Here is a 23,509-nt window from a genome sequence, read left to right on the forward strand (position 1 = left end):
GAAACGCGCTGGCTGCCCTCGCCATCCTTCATTCTCTCGCGCAGAAGCTTTTAGAAACGCTAAGCATACCCATCCCCATTGTCCAAATCCCACGATGCTGACATTTCAAATTGTACTCTCCTCTGTGCAAGTCGTGAAAATAACAAAGATAAAAACCTCCCCCCAATGCTCAGGCAGCTGCTTGCCTATATGCAATGAACGCAGCACAGGTTGCCAAGAGACTGCAGTGATGAGCAGCATTTATTCCTGAATACTCTCAAATGGGTTTTCACTATATATTAACTCTAAGCAATAAAACATCAAGACCACATTCTTGTTGCAGTTTAGAATTAGTTTTTATAGCCGATATATAAAAGGAGATAGTTGTAATAGACATGCTATGATGTTCTTAACTAGAACTATATAAACAGTGCTTCTATAAAAGGTACAACTCTGAACTTTGTCAGGGAACTGCCTGAACTTCAGGCTTCATGCCTGGCACTACTTTTCCTGAATTGTAAACCTGAAAGAAACATCGGTAAAGATGTCAATAACCAAGCTATACACAGTGGTTAAGAAAAAAAATACAAAAAATTTTCAAAAAGATAATCTGAGAATAAGCAATTTTCAGATAGCATGTATAAAAATTCCGCCCTATAAGCTCCATTCCCTAGGGTAAAAATTAAGTGCAGATTCAGCCAAATTTAGAAGGCTCTAAAGAATAGAAAAAGTCATCCTATTATACCACTTAACAAGATACTGCTAGTGATTTTCAACCTTTCCATCTAAAAATAGATAATTTTGCAATTAAAACAAAAGCCACCATTAAACCTTATGTGTCAGAACATTTTTCCTTATTCATACCTATCAAGATGAATAATAATTTTATACACTGTGTAGCTACCTAGAGAACAAAAGTTCTATTACAGGTGTTTCTAATACAGCCTTGCACATATTCTTTGGCTTAATCATTGATCAAATTTTTCAAGTAAAATTCAGCACTATCAGCTATTTTTTTTTCTGTGGACACTGCATATTGGTTTTGTCATACAGCTTAGTATACATTTCTTCTTGTTTAAGTTACCTTACATATCTTCCCAATGAAATAAAAAACACAGAAGTGCTTCTCCATACATGACAAAATTCTGCACACATCAAGAATCTGAGGCTAAGTATTGCTTAACACTTTGGGGAGAAGAGTTGGAATCTGTATTTCTCCATTGCCGTATGGTGCAGTAGAACTCATCTGTCATATTAGCCACAACCGACAGTTTAAGTGGTCCAAGGTCAAGTAAAATGGAAGACTAGGCTTGAGCTCAAACAGGAGACATACATTCTTTCAACTGAACTGCACAGTTTGATAAGTTTTATAATCACTTCCATGACAAACAATTTACAGGAGGGAAAGCACTAAAAGTACATCCAGGACACGAATGGCCAAGAACCACTGTGTGTTCTACATTTTACCAAGTCCCTGTGCCAAGCATGTCCTTGCTGCATTTAGCTGGGTCTTTTCCTGCAGTATACTCACGACCTCTGAGTCATCTGTTGCCACCTGCAAGAGGTGCAGAATCACCTCCACTGGCTAGACCCAGTGATGTGGGAAGAATGATGATGATGGTGCAACACTATCCAGGCACCCTCAACTGCAACTTGACCAACTGCATCTTGGTCAAACCCTAGGTTATCAAACATGATGCAGAATGACACCAAAAACAAAAGAAAATGTGGAAGTAATTTCAGTTCATGCAATTTCCTTTTGTAGGAAATTTTAGTTTAGTTTAGTTCCCAGTTCCCCTGAGTACCTCTTAAATTTCTAGCTTTCAAATTTTAACTGAAGCAGCATACAAATGGTCTTACGGCAAATAATTCACGGCTACAGCAGGGAGACTATTTGAAAATAGCAATCAGTCCAGGGAAGTTTAATTTAGAGAGAGGAAAAAGACTTTAGACCTTGATAAGGTATGATATGATTCCATGTCATTGATCTGCAATCACACACCTTTATCTGTAATGCAAACAAAAAGTTATTTAGAATACTCCTAATTAGGTATAATAAGTGTACACTGGAACATTACTGAATCTATAAATAGACAGCAACCACACCATTTCACTCCTGCTCTATGTTATAAAGTATGAGATGCGGGGAGAAGAAAGGCACTTTGCCTTTTTTAAGACCTTTCTTAAAGTTGTACCAGTGAAAAGAAGTAGTTTTTCTGCTTCTGAAGGTATTTAACTAGGCCTTTAAATAACGACAAATCTTCCTCAGCAGACACAGACTATCCTCAACGCTTGTATAAATGGAAGAGAGAGAATATTCAACTTGAAATAAATTGGGAACCATGTTCAGAGAGTCACGACTCCGGGCAGCCCAATACTGCTTTAAAAATGTCCCTCCTCTGAGCATGGGGGTGGGACCAGATGACCTCCCAAAGTGTCTTCCAAACCAAGTTACTATTATGATTCTGTAACAACCCCCATCAATATTTTTTTCTAGCAAAAGTCCCTCTCTGTAACCTCTCACACCTACAGACTGTAATTTAAACTGTGAATTAGCTATAAATAACCAATAACCTTGGTGTATATTTCAAAGAAAAGGTACAATCATCCTTAGCATAAAATTCAGCAGAAGTTCATTTGCCTCTTGCCCTGGCTGTGATTTTTTTTTTTTTAAACTCAAATAGAAAAATATAAAATTTCCCAGTCGCTTCCAATTCCTTACTGTGAGACAACCTCCCAAGGAAACAGGTTTATCACAAGCTTAAAGGGTAATTTGAAATAGGAGACCTTTGTAAAACTGTTGGCAGCAGAACACTAGCTGACTAAGGGTGGGGAAGGAGTAGAACCTGTGATTTTAACTCCTTTTATCTCCTCCTCAATGGTGCACACAGCAACCAAGCGAAAAACTGTTTTTTTTTAATTTGTTTTATACCCTAAACAGTGTAAGCAAAAAAAAAACCCGAGTATTGGTTAGCATGCACACACACACATGCACAGAATCTCTTTATGCAAAAACATCTGAAGCATACATATAATCAGAACTATGGAAAAATGGAAAGCTTTCAAAAACTGGAATAAAGATTTTGCAGTCTTTAAGAAGAAAAAAAAAAAAAAAAAAAAGCTATTCACTGCCGTTGCATTTACCTGGCAACACCAGGTAACATGAGATAATACACAAAAGCACTGATGGGTTTTTAAGCATACAGCTTGACATTGCCAGCACATTTAATAGCTTGCTTTTGACAAGAGCTTGTCAGAAGTTCTGTATTTATTAGGATCTTCTTTTCCTTTGAAATGCTGAAGAAGCAGCAGAACAGAGTGCTGCGATGCAGCATCAGGGGCACAGATAGAAATCTGACAACCCTCTGAAGCCTGGGGTAGTTTTTTAACATATTTTACAAAATTATCAAGTAGGGCAAAGGAAGACGCTTGTAATCTATTAGACAAGATACAAGCACAGACCCTAACTTGTGTAACTGCCTTTGAATTTTTGAAAGCTTATTTTCCAGTGGAGAGGGTAAAGTCAGAAACCACCGGCCTAAGCAGTAAAGTGTCTCAGGTATGAATTTTATCTTGCCTGCATATAGTTTTGAGGCACACTGACGAAAATGTTCACTCTGCAAAATGTTAACCAGTAGACTCAGTACAGGTAAAAGTCCTTTGTTTCCTAAAGCTTGCCTGCTTCCAGAAGCAGGCAAGAACCAGCATACAAACATGCGTATAAGCTCAGCGTTCACTCATAACCAAAAAAAAACCCCAGATGCAGTCAACTGAGCTACATGAAGTTTTCTTAAATTCTGGTTTCCCCCTACAAAAGCATTACTATGCAGACTTCTAGATTATATGCAAAGTTTGCCTAAACAAGTTCACTCGGGAAAGAAAATCAAGTTTAATAACATCATATATGCAGCTCTGAAGGTTATTCCTGTTTATTTTGTCTGTAACGAGAAGTTGTTTAAATTTTAAAAATGTTTTGTATTTCCTTAAAAGCTCTGGTTTAATCAGAAACGTTGACTCTTCATCTCACACCCAAGTAACTCACACTAGCTCCCTGTTGTAGACCTGCATCCTCTCAACGTTCTTCCCAGGCAGAATCCACGTATCATAAATATATCAAGTTAATATACAATAGAAAGAACTACTGTTTACACCATGCACACCACATTCTTTCAGTGGTAGGATCCTTGACTCACAAACCCCCCTCTTTACCTCTGTGCTCTCTTTTTCACTTTAACAGACCTCTGAGACTGAGGCCAATCAATGTTTGTCTATAGAGTAACTTGTGTGAAGCTCCCCAAGATAACAGGCAAAAAATTACTATAATAGCTGAAAAATCAGAAGAAAAGGTGCATTAGTTTTCAAGTCGATAGCTCCCCAGACTGATCAGCACCACTGAAGGAGGCGGCAGTGCAGAGTGAGAGTATCCAGAGGAGCAATCTCATATATCTGAGCCCTCTCTAAGATGCCATGCCCAACAAACTTTTTGGTCTTGGGCAGTTCCACTCTTTATGGGGATTATTGGGAGAAACCTTGCAGAGGCACGGGCTGAAAGGCAACGGGATGTCACCTTCTCTCTGTTCAAATTCCTGAAGAAACTGTGACGGCATCAGGAAGGAAAGGAGGGAGAGAACAAGAAGCAAGATGTCTCTATGGGAGCATTAAAACAAACACAGCAGTATGTGCCTGTCCTCACGATCAACAGCGTGTGCTCACAGGGAGGGAAGAAGCCTCTGCCCGACGGGTGGCCAGGACTGCTGGTTAGCCACGCTGACCCTTTCCACCATCCTTAGCTGAACCAGAGCAAGCCACACTTCTCACTAAGAGCTGGGAAGACACCGACCTCCCTCTTGCTCCGGAGCATCACTGCAGCAATAAGAACTACCAGCTGTCAAACTGAAGGGAGTCAAACTCAGTTGCTAAATTTAAGCAACCACACAACAGGACATAACTGACCAGAGCAGCATGACAGCCCTTTAGATCCACTTAAATCTCTGCAGGCATGAAAAACCTCGGCAGATCTTCCCAGCATGAAACTATGCCAGAAGCACAAAACAACACTGGGGGCACAGCCGGCTCTCCTCAGCGAGTACATCTAGAAAGACCCTGGCATGGGCTGGCCACAGAGGGGCTAGTGTTGCTTCCCACCCAGCAAATACATAGGGAGACTCACCACCCACAAGCTACCACTCAGCTTCAGAACCCCTATTAAGGTTGCTAAGTGACAATAAAGTAGCACGATCGCACACCATTTGCAAACCCCAAACATTTAAAGGCAAGGAAATGAATGGTTCACATGGTCATAAATCTCACTCTGCCCATCTCATAAACAAACAAATTCTCACCTTGCCAAATTCATTACAGTAACGTTAACTATCCCAGGAGCATAGCTCAAGTTTTTGTTATCTTGCTTTCAGCATCTAAGAGGTGAAATATTCCTACACAAGAACATTAGTCAAATGAAAAACTTAGCTGGAGAAAAAATTATTTGCTCTTTCTTCATAATTGTGCAATATATCAGGATAATTCCTACACGGTAAAAGTTTTATAAGTCAACTAAGTTCTGACTTCATGGACGAAATTTTTATGGCCCACATCCAACAAACACTTAAGTGCTGGCTTAATTTTAAGAAGTAATTAATCATATAAAAGCGTACAGGACGACTGAAGTGTTTCAGCATGTACTTAAATGTTTTACTAGAATAAATCTCTTCTTTCATTTTAAATAGCACCTAATGAAGTAGTCTTCTTTTTAGCATATCAATGAAATAATATTTATTTTGGGACAGCATTAAGCTTGTTTACTGTGATAAATGCAATGTTTACATTAAGAAATAATGAGGTTTCCTTTTATTATAATGTGGAGGATGTAAGCTATGGATGCCCCCAAGCTAGGCTTTTTTTTGCCACTGCTAGCAAATTGAGAGTTGTGGCTTGAATTTTGTATAATAGAGCTATGGTTACCGCACTGTTATTTAGCAGCCTGTTCTTAGGCTTTTAAAAGAAGGTTTTGGAGAATGCAACTTACTTTCTGGATGCAAGAAGGGAGAGACTAAAACAGTGATGTAAGAAGGCAGCAAATACAAAGGTGAAAGAAAGAGGTATCTCTTTTCATAAAAGACAAAGTCCAGGTATCAAACTGAAAAACATTAACAAACCTAGCCATGCTGTCACTAACTTTATAACATCACATACACCTATGTTACAAATAGCTATAAAGAATCTCAAAAACTTCATGTCCAACCAGAACAAAATATTGGTCTTGTGGTTACTCTGCAAGTGAGCTCCTGAACCACCTTCACAAGGCACCAAACTATACTTTCATTATGCCTATCAGAGGAAAAAAACAAAACATCTGAATGACTACAGAAGCATTCTTTTATACCCAAAACTCCGTATGATGACCTTCAATGAATCCACACACAAACACACATTGCCTTCTTGCTGCGCTTAGATTTTGAGGTCTCCAGACTATATATGTTGTTCTATAGATCTTTTACCAGAAGCATGGTTGACCAGAGTTCAAAGAAAATGAGAGCAACATTGCTTTTTAAAAAAAATTAGCCTTTTGAAGCATTCCAGAGCAAGAACATTAGTCTAAGCTGCCTTTTATCGTCTTCGGCTAGTCAAGAAGATTCAACACTTCCCTTCAGATAAAGGCTTTGTGATAGCCAGACTATTCTTTTGATCACTACTTCAATTACAAAATCACTGTAATTCTATGCATTCTGCTACAGATAGCCAAACTAACTTGGCTAGTCCAGCTAGTCATACAGTAGTCATACAGAAGTCATACAGCAGTTTTGCATCTTGGATTCTGACGTAACTGCTGGAAACAATTCAAAATGTCCGCAAATTATCTATATAGCCTTACATGGATAAAGACCCAGCTATAGAATAGTCCTTTCTTGAGCTCTGGCATGGCTGTTATGTGTCTTTGAGACTGTGTGCATGAAGTTCACAAGATAAGGCATCTCAGAAAGGGATTCCTAGTTCTCATTTATTCTTGAATTAGTCTCTTCTTATGCTTCCTAAAGAACAGAGATTCTCTCTAAACTACACAATAAACCCAACGTGTTTCACCTGATCTCTTTGGCAGAAAAGCATTTCCCATCTCCTTGCAACAAAACACAAAACAATCAAAATCCCTTATATTAAAAATGAGAGTGCAATTATCTTGTTTTTTTTTTTCACATTCACAGCTCACCAGCTGCCTGGGAGGGAGGAAAAAAAAAGTATAATTCATTATATCTTTCAATACAAAATAGCATCTAGAAAGGTTTTTAAAAAAAAAAAAAAGCAACATTTTCTTTGAAGACCCACTTGCAAATATCTACCAAAAAAACATTAAAAGCTCCTCCTTTCTGGTACTTAGCTAGCCATTTAAGCTTTGCCAATACACACATCACTAAAATGCCTTAGCAGATTTCATTTCAGTTTTATACAAACATGTGTCAGAATTTGGAGTGGTAATGACCACCGTGCTTTAGTGTAACTCTTTTCATTCTAACCCTGATCGCTTCTATGTAGCACATGCAGACATTTTTAACTTCCCCAAATTATCATGTCTTTGGCTGAAATTTTCCATTAATGAACCTTTTTTTGAGAGCAGATGTAAAGATACAGCAAGTACGAGAAGCAACAAATATTGCACACCATTTCATGCTAAAAACTGGTTTCCTTTATCCAGGCATACTGTAGAACTGGACAGTATATATATGTACATGAAACCTTAAATATATTGCTTTGTCAATAAGTATGTGTGTCTGCATGTATCAGGAACATACACTGATTAACTGATTCTGAGTATTTCACTTAAAACATAGGTTAAAGTCCCCAGGATGCGGGAGGGAATCAAATTTGCCAGATTTTACAGCAGTTGTGAAAAGAAAGTGGGTGAAACATTTCACTAAGGATGGATATACAGTACATCTAATTTAATTGCAGAGCAAACATTATGGAAAAATCTGAATACTGTAGACAGATATTCTGCAGCACCTTTCAGTCTGTTTTGCGGACACTGCCAGGTGTCAATAACCTGAGGACAATTGCTGTTGCGCTCGGTCGCTTTAGTTCTGCCCCATGCTGTGTAAACACGGCAGTAGAAGTTTAGTGACACTATACCTGTTACTGCAGTTGCAGAATAAGCTGCAAATTATGATGCATTTTGAAGCTGTGCATATTCAGAAGATCCTAATGCACATGAAGGATCCCCATTAGGATTAACTTTGCTCCTGTGGCATTTTCCTGTGAACTTTTGGTGCATCAAAAATCATATTTCCTTAACCAGAAAGGAATCAACCACTACTTAGCTAAGTAAATCATGAACTGTCAAAGCTAGAAAGAGCAGATTACGTTGCAGAGAACGATTTTCATGAAGTCTAACACCGGTATCAACCACAGCACTTTACATTTAGGTGAATTAACAAGCTATGGTAATCAGAGAGAAATGTATACCAGAAACAAACAGGAAGTGACTACTGGGACTTGGCACTGTCAAATGTCACCATATGGAAGAGGTTAAAAACTTTTTGAAGGTTCAGCTCCTAAATGGCTGGTGTTATCCACTAAGGCCAATAAAACCAGTGGGGAATTTAATTAATTTACTTTTATTACTCCATAATGATTTAGAATCTCTAAAAAAATATATATTAAGACCTCAGATAAGATAATTCTAGTAACAACTCTTGCCATTTAACTAACCAACACCGTATCATCTCCACTAATTATAAGACACTCGTGTTTCTGAACATCTCCCACATTATAGCAATTTCGTTAACAAAAATCACTGGAGGTGAAGGAGAGAAAGGAAGCACTCTCCCAGATGTATTACAAGTGTATTTATCCCGCTCGATACACCGTATCTTCTTGCATTTCCTGATTTATACTTACTCCAAAATATCTGCTTCATCCAAAAATAAACACAGGCCAGATACCAAATCGCAGGTTTGAGAACAAAACACATATCCAGCAGAGCTTACCCATTAACTGCACATGGACCCATTAAAGTAGGAAGCCAGGTCAGAGATGAAAGTGCTATTCTTCATATTCACTTTTTAGTGGAGAGTACTCAAAACAAGAGTAGGAACTATAACTGTGCTCTTCTGATGACTCTACTTCCAAGTATCCAGGGACTACTTCATTTACTAATCGTGTGCTCAACCCCAGGACGAGCAGAATTTAAAGAAAAAAAGTATCAGCTCTAATTTGAACCTTCCCTTCCCAGCAGGGTCCAGCTATAAAGAACTGAAGAAAGGCCATCTTTTTTAAAGAATGTACTTCGCACTATAGTGATTAACTTTAAAGAAACTAGAAGTCAGCTGATAACAGACAGAGTTTTAGGGCTGTAGCCCCAAGAACTGAAGTCATGTGTTTCATTTAAGGAAGGCACCAACACTGCCTGTCTTAACCGGTATGTTTAAAAGTTAAGGAGCCAAGTTTAACGCAGGCACACAGAGAACTTTCCACAACATCAATCCCCAATAGAAGACTGTTTGTACATGATCATATGTACGGGTTCAAAACTGTCTGACTACAGTTTTCCAAAGTCTTCGTAGAAACAAAATGTATATTCCAAAAATGTTTTTCACCGAGGCACTTTTTATGTTCAGGTTTCCTAGAGAGGGGGGAAATGGTGAGTACACATCACAAAGTCAAGAACTGTTTCAATGCTTCCCATTGGGGATTTTGGCTCAAACCTGCTTGAACTCCACAGGGTACCTGCCACCTGTTTATTCCCTTGCATTTCCTCCAGGGAACACATACGAGCTCCACAGATGCAACAGCTTCCAGGATGAGGTTTAAAGATGCTGGCTTTAATCTCACAGAAGTGCTAATTAATTTTGGTCCCCACTCCCCTAAAAACACCTACTGCTCCAGTGTTGCTCTATAACCAAGTATGGGGCTTGTGGAAACACCCCCTAGGTACGAACAAGGTGCTGGCTGGCCCAAAGAACAGTTGCCAAAGAATAGTGTGCACCACAACTTGTTCTCTCCTCCTCAGGTTTGCAGTCACCAAAACACGTTGATCTTCAAGTTTTCTGTTTGAGGAAATTAATAATGACTATATTTTGACACAGACATGCCTTTAAAGTACTCTAAAAATGTGAGGAATACACATGCATAAACTAAAAATACACCCATAATAGAAGTTACATAAATGTCCAGCCCTATCACCCATCTGTTTCTCGTAACAGCTTACTATAAAAGTAGTTCCACTGAAATCGAGCAAGCAGTTTGCAGAGGAAGTTGCTATTCAACGTGGGCAAGCTATGGTAAAAACTGGACAACAGACTTCTAAGTAGAACTGTGAGCATATGATTAGCGTATCACAAACAAGCAATGAACTCCAGCGTAATTACACCTGACAATATAGTATTCTTTCTTTTCATTTTCCCATTCTGTTTTTCACCCGTGCCCTCGGCCAGATAATTAATTGGTTTTATTTAGGAAGAAGAGGGCAAAGCTTAAAAACTCCCTTTGAGCACTACAGGTGTTAGAAATCTCTAGACTTATGTTTGTGCTAACGAAAGAGATTTGCTCTTATACATACATTTGCTAAATCTTATTATACACACGTTAAAAAAAATCCACTCCCAAATGATTCTATCTGCAAAGTATCACCATATGGTAGCTTTCACAAATGATCAACTGTACCAAAACATCTAAAAATAACATTCTTCCTTAAGTAAAATAAAAACAATTACCAGCAGAGACTTTTGGGTATAGTTCTGAGCTAAGGAATCAATATCGTGTTGCTGAAATGCTGCAAGTAAGTATATAAGCAACCTCCAGAGAAAAACAGAACAGCGCTAAAGGGCCCACAAGCATCAATGATAAATGCAATATACATGTTTTGGGTTCTTTCAAAAGTCTATTCTTAGCTGTAAGACAAACCCGATCCATTTAATTAAAACCTTAGCTTACAAACACATTCACCAAGTAAGTGAAGCTTAACAAATCTAATTTGAATGAAAGGGACTAGCTGGCTAAAAGAGCAGCTCCCTCATGTTCCTTGCTCTAGTGGTTTCATGTAACCACTGATCACCAACTACTACAACAGCAAACATACAACACCCTTAAACTAAATGGGAGTTGTCTGTCTAAATATAGCTACTTTTAAATAATGCATCGTGAGTTATAAAATAAAGTGCTACTGAATTATTTAACTTGGGTCTCATCTTTAACAAAGATATATCACTTTTAATTAAATGGAAAGAAAGATGTTTCAGGGTTGCATATTATTGTAAATTGCAACCAGCGAAGCAACATTTTATGACTCCAATTATGTCAGCAGTCACTTTTTCATTATATATATATATATATATATATATATATATATATGATTCACAGAAATAGAACTGAGACGCAAACTAAGATAAGCAAAAGCATCACTTGTAGTCTTAAAACTTCAGGTGATCCCAGCTCTGCATTCATTCACAGCCCTCGGATACAGAATATCCCACCAGCCTGTAACAGTTGGTAAGAATTGGCTGGGATCTCCTGCTCACAAACCTGTTTCAGTAACAGTCATAATCCACGTTTTCCTGACGCAAGTATCAACCTCTATGAGAGCAAACCCTCGAACATGCTTAACACCCCTTCAGCTAATAAAGCATCATGTCCCATCACTTTTAAAACATTTTGAAGACCGCCACACAGAAGTGGTGTTAAACCCAAAAGTTTGTGTAGGACTGTTTTCAACACGATGTAATAGTTGTATATTATTTACTATAGTAATCCCTCAGCCAGATCTAACATCTGCAAATACAAAATTAACATTTAGCAGTAAAATGGGTTGACACATCATGTTTAGGAGGTTTCAGGAAAAAATTGCTTTCCACCTCACATAATTGGATAAATGCTACTGTTCAACAACCAGTGCTTTCTGTTTAAAGGTGGGTGCCTTTTGGATGTCGAGTGTGAAGCAAAAGCTCAAGGGCAGAACAGCAGAAGTCTGAGAGGACTCCACAAACAGCTCCTTGCCAACTTTAATGGGTGCTCGGTAAAGGAAACAACACATGACCTATTGTGTAGAAACCAAAATATAACTGTGATCTGTCTGGGCCTGCATGCAGTCACTTTGACCCTCAAACCAGACACTTACAGCCAAACCCCTGATCTTGATGTCAGTGCACCCATAAGCTCACCCTGACAGGATTTTGTGCGGGTCCCACCACTGAATGTGGACCACACTTTGTAGAAATTCATGGGGTCTTTCTACACAGAAAGTAAGTCATGTCTCATTACTTTTATACTTTTAAAAGCATGGTTATTGAAGGTTGTTTTTTTTTTTTTCCCCTGTGAAATGAAAAGTGATGTAAATACACCGTCCATCAAAAACCTAAGTCCAGCGGGATGACTTCGGCAGCCCGAGCCAGCCAAAAAAAACTGCATTAACCTGAAATTCTGACAGCCGCCTTACGCATCCGGCCCCACGAGCGAGGATGTATAGAACTTCACTCCTGTCCCGCGAGGTGCCTTTCCAACTCGAAGCCGCGCTGCCCTCCTCCCGTGGCACTCCCTCTCCCAAACGGGTGTCCGAGGTGCCACCGCGGGCTCCCCTGCCTGTCCCCCCCCCCCCCCCCCCCGCCGGAGCCCCCCCGGCCCGGGACCGGGGGCGAAGGGGAAGGAAATTTAGTGAGGAAGGGCTCGCTGAAACAGCCCACCCGCGCCGTGGGGAGGCCGGGCGGGATCCCCGCCGGCAGCGGTGCCCGCCGCCCGAGGAAGAGGAGCCGGAGGGAGGCAGCTCGCCGCTTCCCCCCACACCCAGGACGCCAGGCGGGGCAGGGCGGCTGCCGGGGCAGGCGGCTTCCCCTCGGGCCCCGCGGAGCCCCGCCGCCCCGGGGGGCTCTTCCTGCCAGCCGGGGACAGATGTGGACGCAACAGCTGGACGGGGAGGAGGGGAGAGGGAAGGAAGGAAGAGGCACGGCTGCCTCACACACCCCACACCCCCCACCCACCCCCCCTCCTCGCTCTCCCCGGGATGCGGGCGGGATGCAGCGGCCGCCCCCCCGGCTCCGGGCTGGCCCCGCTTTAGGATGAAGATGGAGAAACTCGCCCCGCGGGGCAGCGGGGCTCGCCGGCTCCCGCTCCACCCCCCCCCCCCCCGCCGCCCTTTACCTTGCTGCGGATCTGGCCCGAAGTGGACACTTTCCGGATGAGTTTCTGGGGGCCCTCGTGCTCCCCTTCGCTGTCCGACGACTCGTCCGCCGGCCCCGCCGCCGCCGCCGGGGGTTGGGGTTGGGGCTGCGGCGGGATCCCGGCGCCGCTCATCCCCGACTCGGCCCCGGCCATCTTCCCGGACTCCTGCCGAGAAAGAGCACACGAGCCCGGCTCAGCCCGGGCAGCCGCTGCCGCTCCCCTCCCCGGGGAGGAGGAGGAGGAGGCGGTGCGGGAGGGTGGGGAAAGAGGCGGCACGGCGGGGGGAGGGGACGGAGGCGGTGGCGGCGGGGACGGAGCCGGGCGCTGCCGGAGCGGAGCGGACCGCCCGGCCGCCATCTTCCGCCGCCCCCGCTGAGGGAAGAAGGGCCGCGCGCCCGGGCCCGGCCCGGCCCCGCCGCCGCCCGGGGACTGGGGCACCGCCACCCGCCGGCGGGCGGAGCCGGGGCGGCCGGGCCCGGCCCCCTGCGCCCCTGCCCACGGCCGGGGGGGGCCGGGGCCGCAGGTGAGCGCCGGGGGGAAACCACGCGAAGGAGAGCGGGGAGGGACCCCGGCTCCCCCCCGCACCTGCCGCGTGGACAGGAGTCACGCGTGGCTCGGGGATGGGGTTAGGACACACACATACACACCCCCCCACACACACACACACACACACACCCCCGCAACACCGCCCTGCCGTTCGTAAAACCAGGCGGGCGCCCACGGGAGGTGGGCAGCCGAGCTGGCACGGCTCTCGAACGCGAGCGGGCTCCCCGCGTGCCGCCCCGTCACGGCGGCGGGCTGTGCCGCGCCCTCCCCGTGGGGAGCACCGGGTGGGGTTTGGGGGACGGGACGCGTGGCTTGTGGGGCAACGGGTGCCAGCGTCAAAGCGCCGGGCAATTTCGGCAAACGCATCGCTTTCCAGTTGTTTTCTCCTATTAGTTTAATTTTCTTATTACTCGCTTTCTGTCTTTGTGAAAGAGGAGCCTTTACTTTGGGGGAAAGAAAGGGTCAGTTTTCCCTTTCAATCTCAGATCTGGCAGCTCACACCGTCTCGAAATGTCACCACATGTTCCGAATTGTGGGACTTTGAAATTATTGTGGCTTGTATGTAGTCAGTGTTCAAAATAAGCTTTTAAATCACAGCAATACTAAATAAAACACACAGCTCCTAGCTGCATGGACCAGATTAAACATAAGAAAGCAATCAATACTTGCGGCTTCTATATTCCCACAATTCTATTTATATTTCTAGAAAGGGAACTGACATCTCTTAATATGCTAATATAATGCAGCGGTACCTAAACACAAAGCAGTTAATAAAAAACAAAAACCCACAGTGTACAACCTATCCTACACTGCAGACACCTTGCCGCAATCTTAATTTCATATAATCCAGAGTATCCCGATTCTTTTATGGGGACTTTCACTCATACTAGGGGAAATTAAATATTTCCAGGAAGCCTTGCAGGTCTTGTGGCTTAGTTCTGTGTTGCTGCACCAGGTTCTCCAAACGCAAATCTATTACCCTCCTTCACATAGGGTCACTTCTATGAAGTTACATTCCCAATTACAGTCACAAATCACAATTAAAAATACTGTGAACAGTTATATTAAAAAAAAAAAAAAAAGAAGTCAAAATTTCTCTTAAATTATATTCTAAAGGAATTTTTGATCGCATTGCCTGCATTCCCTGTTAGAATAATAACAGGGCCTAAATCCCACCATTAATACCACATCTCAGAGTAGATGAAGTTCTTATATAGTCCCTTTTCCCTACTGGCTAATTGTGAAGCTAAGGGATGATTCTGTCTCACCTTACTCTTCACCAGGGAGGGATTTCTCCTTTTTCAAAAACACGGGATCAAACTTGGGCAAGCGCAAGTATGTGCTGCTCTCGGTGAATTAATTTATGGCATGGCTAGGAAGAAAGATACATTAAGAGCAATATTTATGGACACTTGCTTTTTCCACCCTCTTTTCTTCCTCTTCTCCACCTTAATTTCGGGAATAGCAAATTACGCCGGAACAGATCTCACTGCAATTCCTTGAGTCTTTTGAAGGCAAATGACAATTGAACATTGCAAGAGGACAAGACAGAGTTTGCTAATTAATGCTAACATGTATTACGTGTAATTGTGACTGTGATTTGAGGAACACTTAGTGCTAACAGAACGCCAACAAGACAAACTCCTTTCAATTCAACTGAATTGAAACAGCACTAGCTGAACAACGCTAGTTACTGTTAGATTTTTTCCCCATACTAAAAAAGCATTCAAAGTATGGGTACATGTGACTGCTATGTATTTGTATCACAGGCCTAGGATCCTGTGCAAAGCTACATGCAAAACTCTTTACACATAGACATTTCATCCACAGAGAACACCTTCCCAAATTCAGTTGCAAAGGAGGGACGAGACAGCGAGGGGGAAAGGCACACAAAGACAACAGCGTATTACTCAGATGTGTAATTTGGGATTAGAATGTTCAAACTCAGGGAGATCACAAAGTCGACTCTATTTATTGATGACCCTAAATTTGCACCTTTGGTTGTTCCAGGTCTTTTTAGTAGAACAACATCTGGTAACTTGTTCCTTACATATTTAGACCTCGATGCTAAAAACAGTAGGTGGTTAAAGCGTATTTCCAAAAAAAGATTTCCACTGAAGTTTTGGAATAATAAACGCATAGCACCAGTATCTTCCAGAGCAAGACACTAATCTGGTTTGGTTTCAAACTGCTTTCACAACTGGTTACACAGCAAGATATTTTAAAAACTTGTCTTGAACTTTATAAAACATTGGACCATTTAGCAATGGATGTAAATACATTGTTTCATCATCATTAGGTGGAAAAATACGAACAAGTTAATAATTTGGTTTTTAAATATAACAGCTCCCATGACATCCGGTGGCTATTACAATTCCAGCAGAGGAGCTGGATATCTCCTTGGGTATCTGTATAGCCAGCTCAGATCTCCTTCACTAAATTTCATCTCAAATACATAAAAGCTGGTAAAAGACTATCTGTAGGTGAAATGGGCAATAAATACAATTCTTCAACTTCTGTTCACTTTCAGAGCATAACTGTCAGCCCTAGCTTCGGTGCACCTTCCCCACTGTGCAGAGGGCATCATGTGTCCTCGCGTGGACTACCCCGCTGTGATCTTCCTCTCTCCTGACTGCCCCAACACAAAAACTGCGTTACAAGGAGAGGGTGCACCTGCCTTTCACTTCCAAGCAATGTAAGTTGATAAACTTCAGAGTGCTATGAAAAAAAAAACAATGTACTAGGAATGTTCTCTCAGGTCACTTAACGTGAAGATTTTACTAGTAATCACCTCAATCTGCAAATGAGAGGAAATGTCCTGCAAGTACAGTTCAATGAAAATATGGTTTCTGCAAAACAATGTAGTGGAATCTGTGAAATTACGGGCTCTAAAATCTGCAATCACCTAACGTTTACAGAGTTCTTTGAAATGGAGAAATCAAGCAAATGTTAAGCATTGTTGAAAGTACCTGAGTTACTAATCCACGTTAGCGCAGAAAGTTGTTTCTGCAAACGTATACGTTGTCCATACACAGAGATCCTGTGCACCTTAAATATCTCACCGTTTCCACCTGTTCTTTTCCAGAGGTATTAATAGATAATCAAGGTCCAGTTCCAGCCTTTACTCCAGTAAAGCCATGAAACTTCGCCTCAGTAAGAACTGCCAACTTCACTTCCATCCCTTCATCTCACAGCCGAGATTGTCCCAGGTGATCGATGTCAGACTCAATATGAGAAATATTGTATAGCACATTTCAGCTGAGTGAATACAGCTATCAATTACTGTGGTACAAATGGTACTACTAGACTTCTGTGAGTCAGGCTCTGGAAGAAGACAGGGCTACATGCAGCCGTTAAAAACAGATACAATATTTGCATGTGCTGTGTCTTTCATTTAACATACTCAATTTCACGCCTCTTAGTAACTGCTTTCAATTTCCTAACTGAAGCAAGGGAAGACTGGTGAGAAGCATAAAGGTTAGCATTTAAAGGGAGATGCTCAACTGATACGAAACAGCTGCCCTGACATCATTTGTGCTACGGCAATTGGTATCAGCTGATGATCTGCCCTTTATATTCAAAGAATCCCAAAGTGCTGGGTACATATATGCACTGTGAGAATGTTTAAACTCAACCACATCCAGTCCCAGTAACAGAATACGTGCCGCTAAAATACATACACCATGTAGAAAAAAATCCAAATATACATGCACTCTAGCTGCACTGGAGATTATAGTTTATCATGCAGATTAATGCATTATTTGATTCCAGCTCTAATATTGATCCCCTGTGTAACAAGCGTGTTTACCTCTTTTTCTCTAGGTCACTTCAGCATCTATAAACTTCTTTTCCCTCCACCTTAAAAAGTCATTCTGAGGGGATCTGGACGAAAAGCAGTATATATGTCAGATTAACAATGCAATATTCATCATATTTAAAAGATTTTATTGAATCCTTCCTAATTCTGGTGGTTAGTGATAACTATAGTTTTTAACTGGGCTCCCCACACAGGGCAAATTAATTTCAGATCTGCCCATCTGAACTCCCTCTGCAGATTGAGTTAGCGATGTAATTCTTTCTTGGCTTCCTTACTTACCAAAGGGGGAAGCCAGAATATAATAAAATGTATGCATACTACTGTTAAAGAAGGTAACTACATCGCTTGTGGCCGTTTTGGGAGTAGCCGAGGCTAAAAAGTAAAGACTCATGTCTCATATAAAATATGGAAGTTAGGTCTAGAACTTTGTAAGATATATTCTGTCTTACACTTCGAGTACGAAGCCACCAAATCTCTCTTGGAAGAATGCAGCATGAGCCTTACATTTTCTGTTACTTTTATTTAGCTCCATCATGGAGGGTCTAGCGCAACTCCTACAGGAAGAGAGTTTCCATTCAAAAGTGAGCTGTGAATTAAGGAAAGGATTTTATAGAAATTTGAAATTGCACACAGACAAGTCCACCCCTGGCAGGCAAAGGAAAAGTTGTGGCTCCATTTGATACCCATCACTTATTTCTCTGAACAGCTATGGGAACAGCACCTCCCAGTGACTTCTGACAATTTGCATAGATAATTAACTTGCACAGATTCAAAACCTGCAATAAACAGTTTCCCCTACCCTGCTGCTCTTTTTCTGTGTTTTGAGAGCAAGGGAGAGGTCTGGGCACGTTTTTTTCCCCTTCATCATGTAGTTCTTCACCTAAGCCTCCCTTTGCCCCCATTATATTAAAAGCCTGCTTATGAGCAGATACAAAGAACTATGTGGCTTTTATCACAAAGACTATGTATTTTACCATCAGGTTACCAGGTAAAGGATTGAGTGGTTTAGCTGAAATTAGAGTCTTGTAAAGGAAATCAGTGCAGTGGTTAACCTTAAAACTGCATTCATGGATGTACTCTCTAACAACTGCAGCAATGAAATGATAAACAGGACCCAAATCCCGGCCCTTACTGGGGGAGGGGGAAATGGAGGGGGGGAAAAAAAAAAAAAAAAAAAAGTGCTCCTTGTTTATCTGAGCCCTGCACACAGAAGGAAACGGGCTCGGATGCTTCAGCCAGGACTCTGCATTTCCAAGTGGAGGGGCTGCAATCCATCTGCCTCCCGAGTTTCAGCTGAGTTTCGGATGACGGCAGCCAATTTAAATGTCACTGTTTAATAGGATAAGGCATTCGCGGGAATCAGCTTTGCCGCTTTCCTCCCACGATGTCTTCATCTCTCCGGGCAAAAATCTCGGGTTTCCCTTGCCTGATCCTTTCGGTGTCAGCTCCATGTTACCGGAACACGCATACAGCTGTTTTCCCTATCACAGCTGCATCTCCGGCAGCAGCTTTGGGGCTTGAGGACTGCAGAGGGCAGTGAAGGGGGATGTTCAACTTCACAACAAAAATGAGGCCATGAAAAATGTATTTAGGAGGGCTACGAACCCTAACAGGGAAGGGGGTGAACTTTGTTCACCATGTGTATCTCCAGGGCTGGGCTGCTGCTTTCCTGGGAGTGAGGACATCGAGCCAGGCAAAGTGTGGCTGTCCCCGGCTGCTCTTTAAAACTGGGTTTACAAGTAAAACCAGGAGCCCTGGACCGAGAGTTAGCAAAACACGGCGCAGCCATCTGAAGGGCAGCTTGGCAGTGGCATGGGTCTGTGCTTCACGCCGCCTCACCAAGTTCAGGGCCAGAGACAGCCTTGCCTTGACCTCTCAGATAGCCTGAAATCTCCCAAGCAGCTACCCAAAGCCTATTTTTAGCGCTCCCTGCCTGATGTGTGTGTGTGTGTTTGCACAATGGAGAAAAGCCCAAGAGCGGGACCAGACGGCCCTGAAAAGGGAAATCTGATTTTATCGCCTGCTGAGGATGCCGGTGACATGATTTCCTTCGGTTGGAAGGAGGGTCTCTGAGTTGCTTAAACAAACCGCACAGCCACCGCACGGCAGCTTTCCTCCCGGCCAGTTTGGGCGCTTCCCTCCCTTTGTAGCAGCCAAAAGGCACGTACTTTCCCCGCACCCCTCAAAGCAGGGTGGCAGCAGGGTACCCCAGCCCTTGGCCTGCTTTGCTGCTGTGACGGGAGTGACTCCCAGCCTGGCTGCGGAAAAAGAAGAGACAAAAAAAAAAAAAAAAAAAAAAAAAAAAAAAAAGTGTCTCTTTCTGGAGACTGCCTCCCAACGCTGGACACGTTGCTTTTGCTGGGCTAAGAAGGTGTTTAATGGTATCAACATCCAACACACGAACACACACACCACACACACCACTCCCCCCCCCCCCCCCGCCCCCGGCAAAGTTGGAGGCAAGGCTCTCGGTGCTAATCCCAGGCTTTCCACCCGGGCAGTGAAACTCAAGAAAGGGCAATGAACTCCTCGTCCCCCAGAGGGACGAGCCCGGCGGCAAATGGCCGGACACGGCGGGGGAGAAAGGCTTTCCCCTCCCACCCCGCGCCATCCCACCCCATCCCACCCCGAGGACGAGAGCCGGCGGCCGGGCTCCGGGGCGGAGCGGGGTCGGAAGAAGGGAAGGGGGAGGAGGGGGGGGTCAGCGATGAGGATGACAGCCCGACAACCCCCACCACCACCCCCCCCCCCCACCACCCCCCCCCGGCTGAACAACACAGGCAGGAAACGCCTGTGCAACTGCAAGGCACGCGTGTACCTACCAGCTCCTCCCAGGCGGGGCTGCGGGCGCTATAGGAAGGGGACCCACGCTCCTCCATCACCCCGCGGCAGGTCCCCTACCTCCGCGGGGAGGGCGCCGACAGGCAGCGGCGCAGGTTACGCGCGGCTGCGCCTCCCCTCCCTTGCCGCTCGCCCGGCTGGCAGCGCTTCCCCAGAGCCTCTCGTCCTTCCCCCCCCCCCCCCCCCCCCTTGGCCCCGCTCCTCCCTTTTTCTCCCCCCGGCCCCGTCCAGGCCCCCTTCCTCCCTTCCCCGCCTGGCTCCTCTCCCTCCCACGGCCCCCGGGCTCAGCCCCGGCTCCCGGGGGAACCGGCCTGCAGCTGCCGCGCCGCTCGCAATCCCCCCCCACCCCGCCGCCGCCGTGTCTCCCCCGGTACACGGCGCCGAGCCCACCCCCGCCGCCCCCTGCCCACCCGCGGCACCGCCCCGGGTGGGTGGGTGTGTGGAGGGGTGCACCCCCCGGCGCCCTGCAACCCCTCCCCGCCCCGGGAAAACCCGAAGGATTACGGGCAAATCGCCTTGGGGATAAACCGGTTTACAGCCGCTTCGGTTGTCGGCGTCGCGGCGGGCGAGGATGCTCCCCGCGGCGCCGGGGGGGAAAAATATGGGGGGGGGGGGGGGGGGGGGGGAACTCCCCCGTCGGTGCGCCCGCAGCCGCTCATGCCCCGCCGGGGTTTTGAGTCCATCCCTCAGCCCCGGCTTGGGGGTCTGAGGCCCCCACGGGCCCGGGTGGGTGTCCCCGGGGGGGTGGGGGAGGTGGGGAGCGCAGCCCCTCACAACGCTCCTCTCCGAGCCGGGCTGGGGGCCAGGAGGTGTCAAAAGTCACGGGCCTGGTGCTGGGACAGCCCTCCGCACCCTCGGTTTAACCCCCCTGGGGGAACCTTCTTCCCCCCACAGAGGCGCCGGGTGGTCCCAGACGTACCTTAAGACCACGGGAGCTGGGACACGGCATGGCCACTCAGGAAAAAACAGCACGGACACGTAGGCCATGTCTGAGGCGGGATGCCTTTCATTTCCAGGGCCACCGCGCCAGCCTTACGGAGTAGCAGGATTTCTCTGCCCTCCATCACGCCTTTTTATTAATAAACAGGGTCTACACTTCAGTCTTCTCAGCTTACTAGCTCAACAGCAACACCCTCCAACACCAGCCAATGTATTAAGACTCTTCAAGTGGATGTTGTATGTCCCACAAACTCAGCGCTTTCACTCACTTGTTCCTCTCTGGTGTTGCAGAACAGCAGGATACGTGAAAGAGTAGGACCAGAAGAGAGAGTGAGAAAACAAAGCTCAGTCACCATCCAAAATCACGGTGTCCTTCACCCCAGTTTTTCTATATTCCTTTTCATTCCAGCCTGCCTTATTGAATCCGCAGCTATCATGCTTGATTACAAAAAGTAGTCTCTGGGTCAACTACTTGGTAAGTGCAAACATCAGAAAAGGAGTTGGATTTCACAAGAAAGAAGAAAGGAATTTGTATTTGTAATAGTTTTATTTAGAGACGTATTCATTCTCCTAAGGTTTTAAAGCTTTTTTATACCAAAAAATGGCACACTACCGCCTGAGCTCTAGCTTTTGCAAAATACATTGGCAATTTACAAAAAGTAGCACTATTACTGAAAAAAGGTGAAGTCTTATCTATGCACTTAACTAAGCCTATAGAAAAATCCCATTAAGTTAAGATGGTGTGCCCCTAAGCCAGGCCCAAAGAAGTGCCCCAGCGATATAGCTCATTTGAGGAACCAAAATTGCTGCATTTCTTCCAGCAGTAGAAAAAGGAACTATTTTTCTTGATAAGTTTATCAGCGGTCTGTTGATGAACTGCTTTGATGGTAAGAGTGTAACCTCAGAAGGAAGCAAACAAGATGACTTAGGGCATTTTGCTTTTTGGAAGGCAGCTTTGTAAAGCTGTTGGTGGGCAACAGTTGTCCGAGGATGTCTGGTCTCCTTCCCTTCGTCCCGAGTGTGAGCTAGTGCTGAGGAATGTTATACTATAAAGGGCTTTACACTAAGAACGAGTGTCAGAGTGAGATTAGTCAGCTGCCCTCCTTTCCTCATGATGCACTGGAGGATCTCACATGATGATTGTTTGTACCTCTCAACATCTGGCCTCTTTAGCCTTGGCCATACCGGGGATTTGTGGCGAAACTGGCCTGCCATGAAATATATGTCATGCTAGCGCCTCACATTTCCTTGCTTGCTGAACCAGAAAAACTGAAAACTCACATACAGGAACTTTAAGTGACTTGAAGATGCTTCTTCAGCTCAAGCACTGTATGTACCCTTTTGCCCTGAAATTCAGATTCTTGTTGTTCCTTCAACCCCATTTTCTGTTTCATGTGCCCTGAATCTCATACCTGTGAATAGATACGCAATTACATTCACCTCATTTCATCCCCTGAGTTCAAAGTTTGGTTTCCATAAGTGGAAACCTAGTACAGGCCCCGGAAGATTACAGCAACCTACTTAGGTTGAAGGTACGTTTCAAGGTCTTGCTGGGTAAGGAGGACAAACATCAACTGCTGCACAGATCCTGCCATGTCTAAATGAAACCCGCGCAATGAAACTTCAGCTCAGTCCTGCCCTTTCGGGCTCCTGAATGCCAGATTTGATTTTTCACTTCCTTCTGTGGAGACAAGATTTTGGCCCTTGCTGAGGAGCCCTGTCCCGTATGATTTCCCCGCATGTGAGCTCTGCTCATCAGGTTGGAGAGCACAGTTTCTGCTGAGACCGAGGGCTCTGTGCTGCTTGGCTGAACTGGCTGAAAATCATAGCCAAAGTATTTTGCTGAAAAATGTAATTCTGTCAAAGCTGACGTGGGATTTGAAGACAGATGTCAGAATCACAGGATTTTTGTTTGTTTGTTTGTTTGTTTGTTTTGTTGTTGTTCATGAGCGTGCTGCCACATTTACAGAGGGGCAAGAGAACTGAAGTCAGGTCCAAGGCAAGGATAAGTTTCGCTTGCAAGGGGTAGAGGGTCTGCCTGCTAAAATGAGGAGTGACCAACTGTCATCTTGAGAAGATGGGGACGTTGGGTTGGGAGAAGAGCTCACTGGAGGCAGGTCTTTCAACTGACTTGAAAACAGTCAGCGATTCTCCTAGCTGGTCTACCAAACTGCATCAAAACATCTCCAACACAGCCTGGGGGTTGGTTTCATTTAATTCTGATTTTTTGATTCTGTTCCAAGTCGC

At 44.6% G+C, this 23,509-nt stretch overlaps 1 protein-coding gene and 1 long non-coding RNA gene across 3 annotated transcripts in view; one reads left to right on the top strand and one right to left on the bottom strand.

Annotated features, from left to right (window-relative positions):
* DGKH (diacylglycerol kinase eta) overlaps window positions 1-20,430 on the bottom strand; it is a 167,225-nt gene extending 146,795 nt beyond the window's left edge. Inside the window, exons 1-2 of the mRNA XM_042806159.1 lie at window positions 20,305-20,430; window positions 13,099-13,284 (exon numbers count right to left, since the gene is read on the bottom strand). Coding sequence (XP_042662093.1) covers window positions 13,099-13,284; window positions 20,305-20,361 — 243 coding nt within the window. The 5' untranslated portion in view covers window positions 20,362-20,430. The remainder of the gene's footprint in view (window positions 1-13,098; window positions 13,285-20,304) is intronic.
* Window positions 13,591-18,411, top strand: LOC116965038. Of its 2 annotated transcripts, XR_006166807.1 has the most exons (4): window positions 13,591-13,642; window positions 16,196-16,360; window positions 16,751-16,874; window positions 17,488-18,411. It is a non-coding gene; the product is annotated as an uncharacterized LOC116965038 (long non-coding RNA). The 2 variants fall into 2 exon arrangements; XR_006166806.1 differs by having other exon boundaries at window positions 16,751-18,411.
* Window positions 20,431-23,509: the final 3,079 nt, after the last annotated feature.

The sequence above is a fragment of the Tyto alba genome, unplaced genomic scaffold, assembly GCF_018691265.1.
Source record: "Tyto alba isolate M040663 unplaced genomic scaffold, T.alba_DEE_v4.0 Super-Scaffold_45, whole genome shotgun sequence".
Classification (NCBI taxonomy): Eukaryota; Metazoa; Chordata; class Aves; order Strigiformes; family Tytonidae; genus Tyto; species Tyto alba.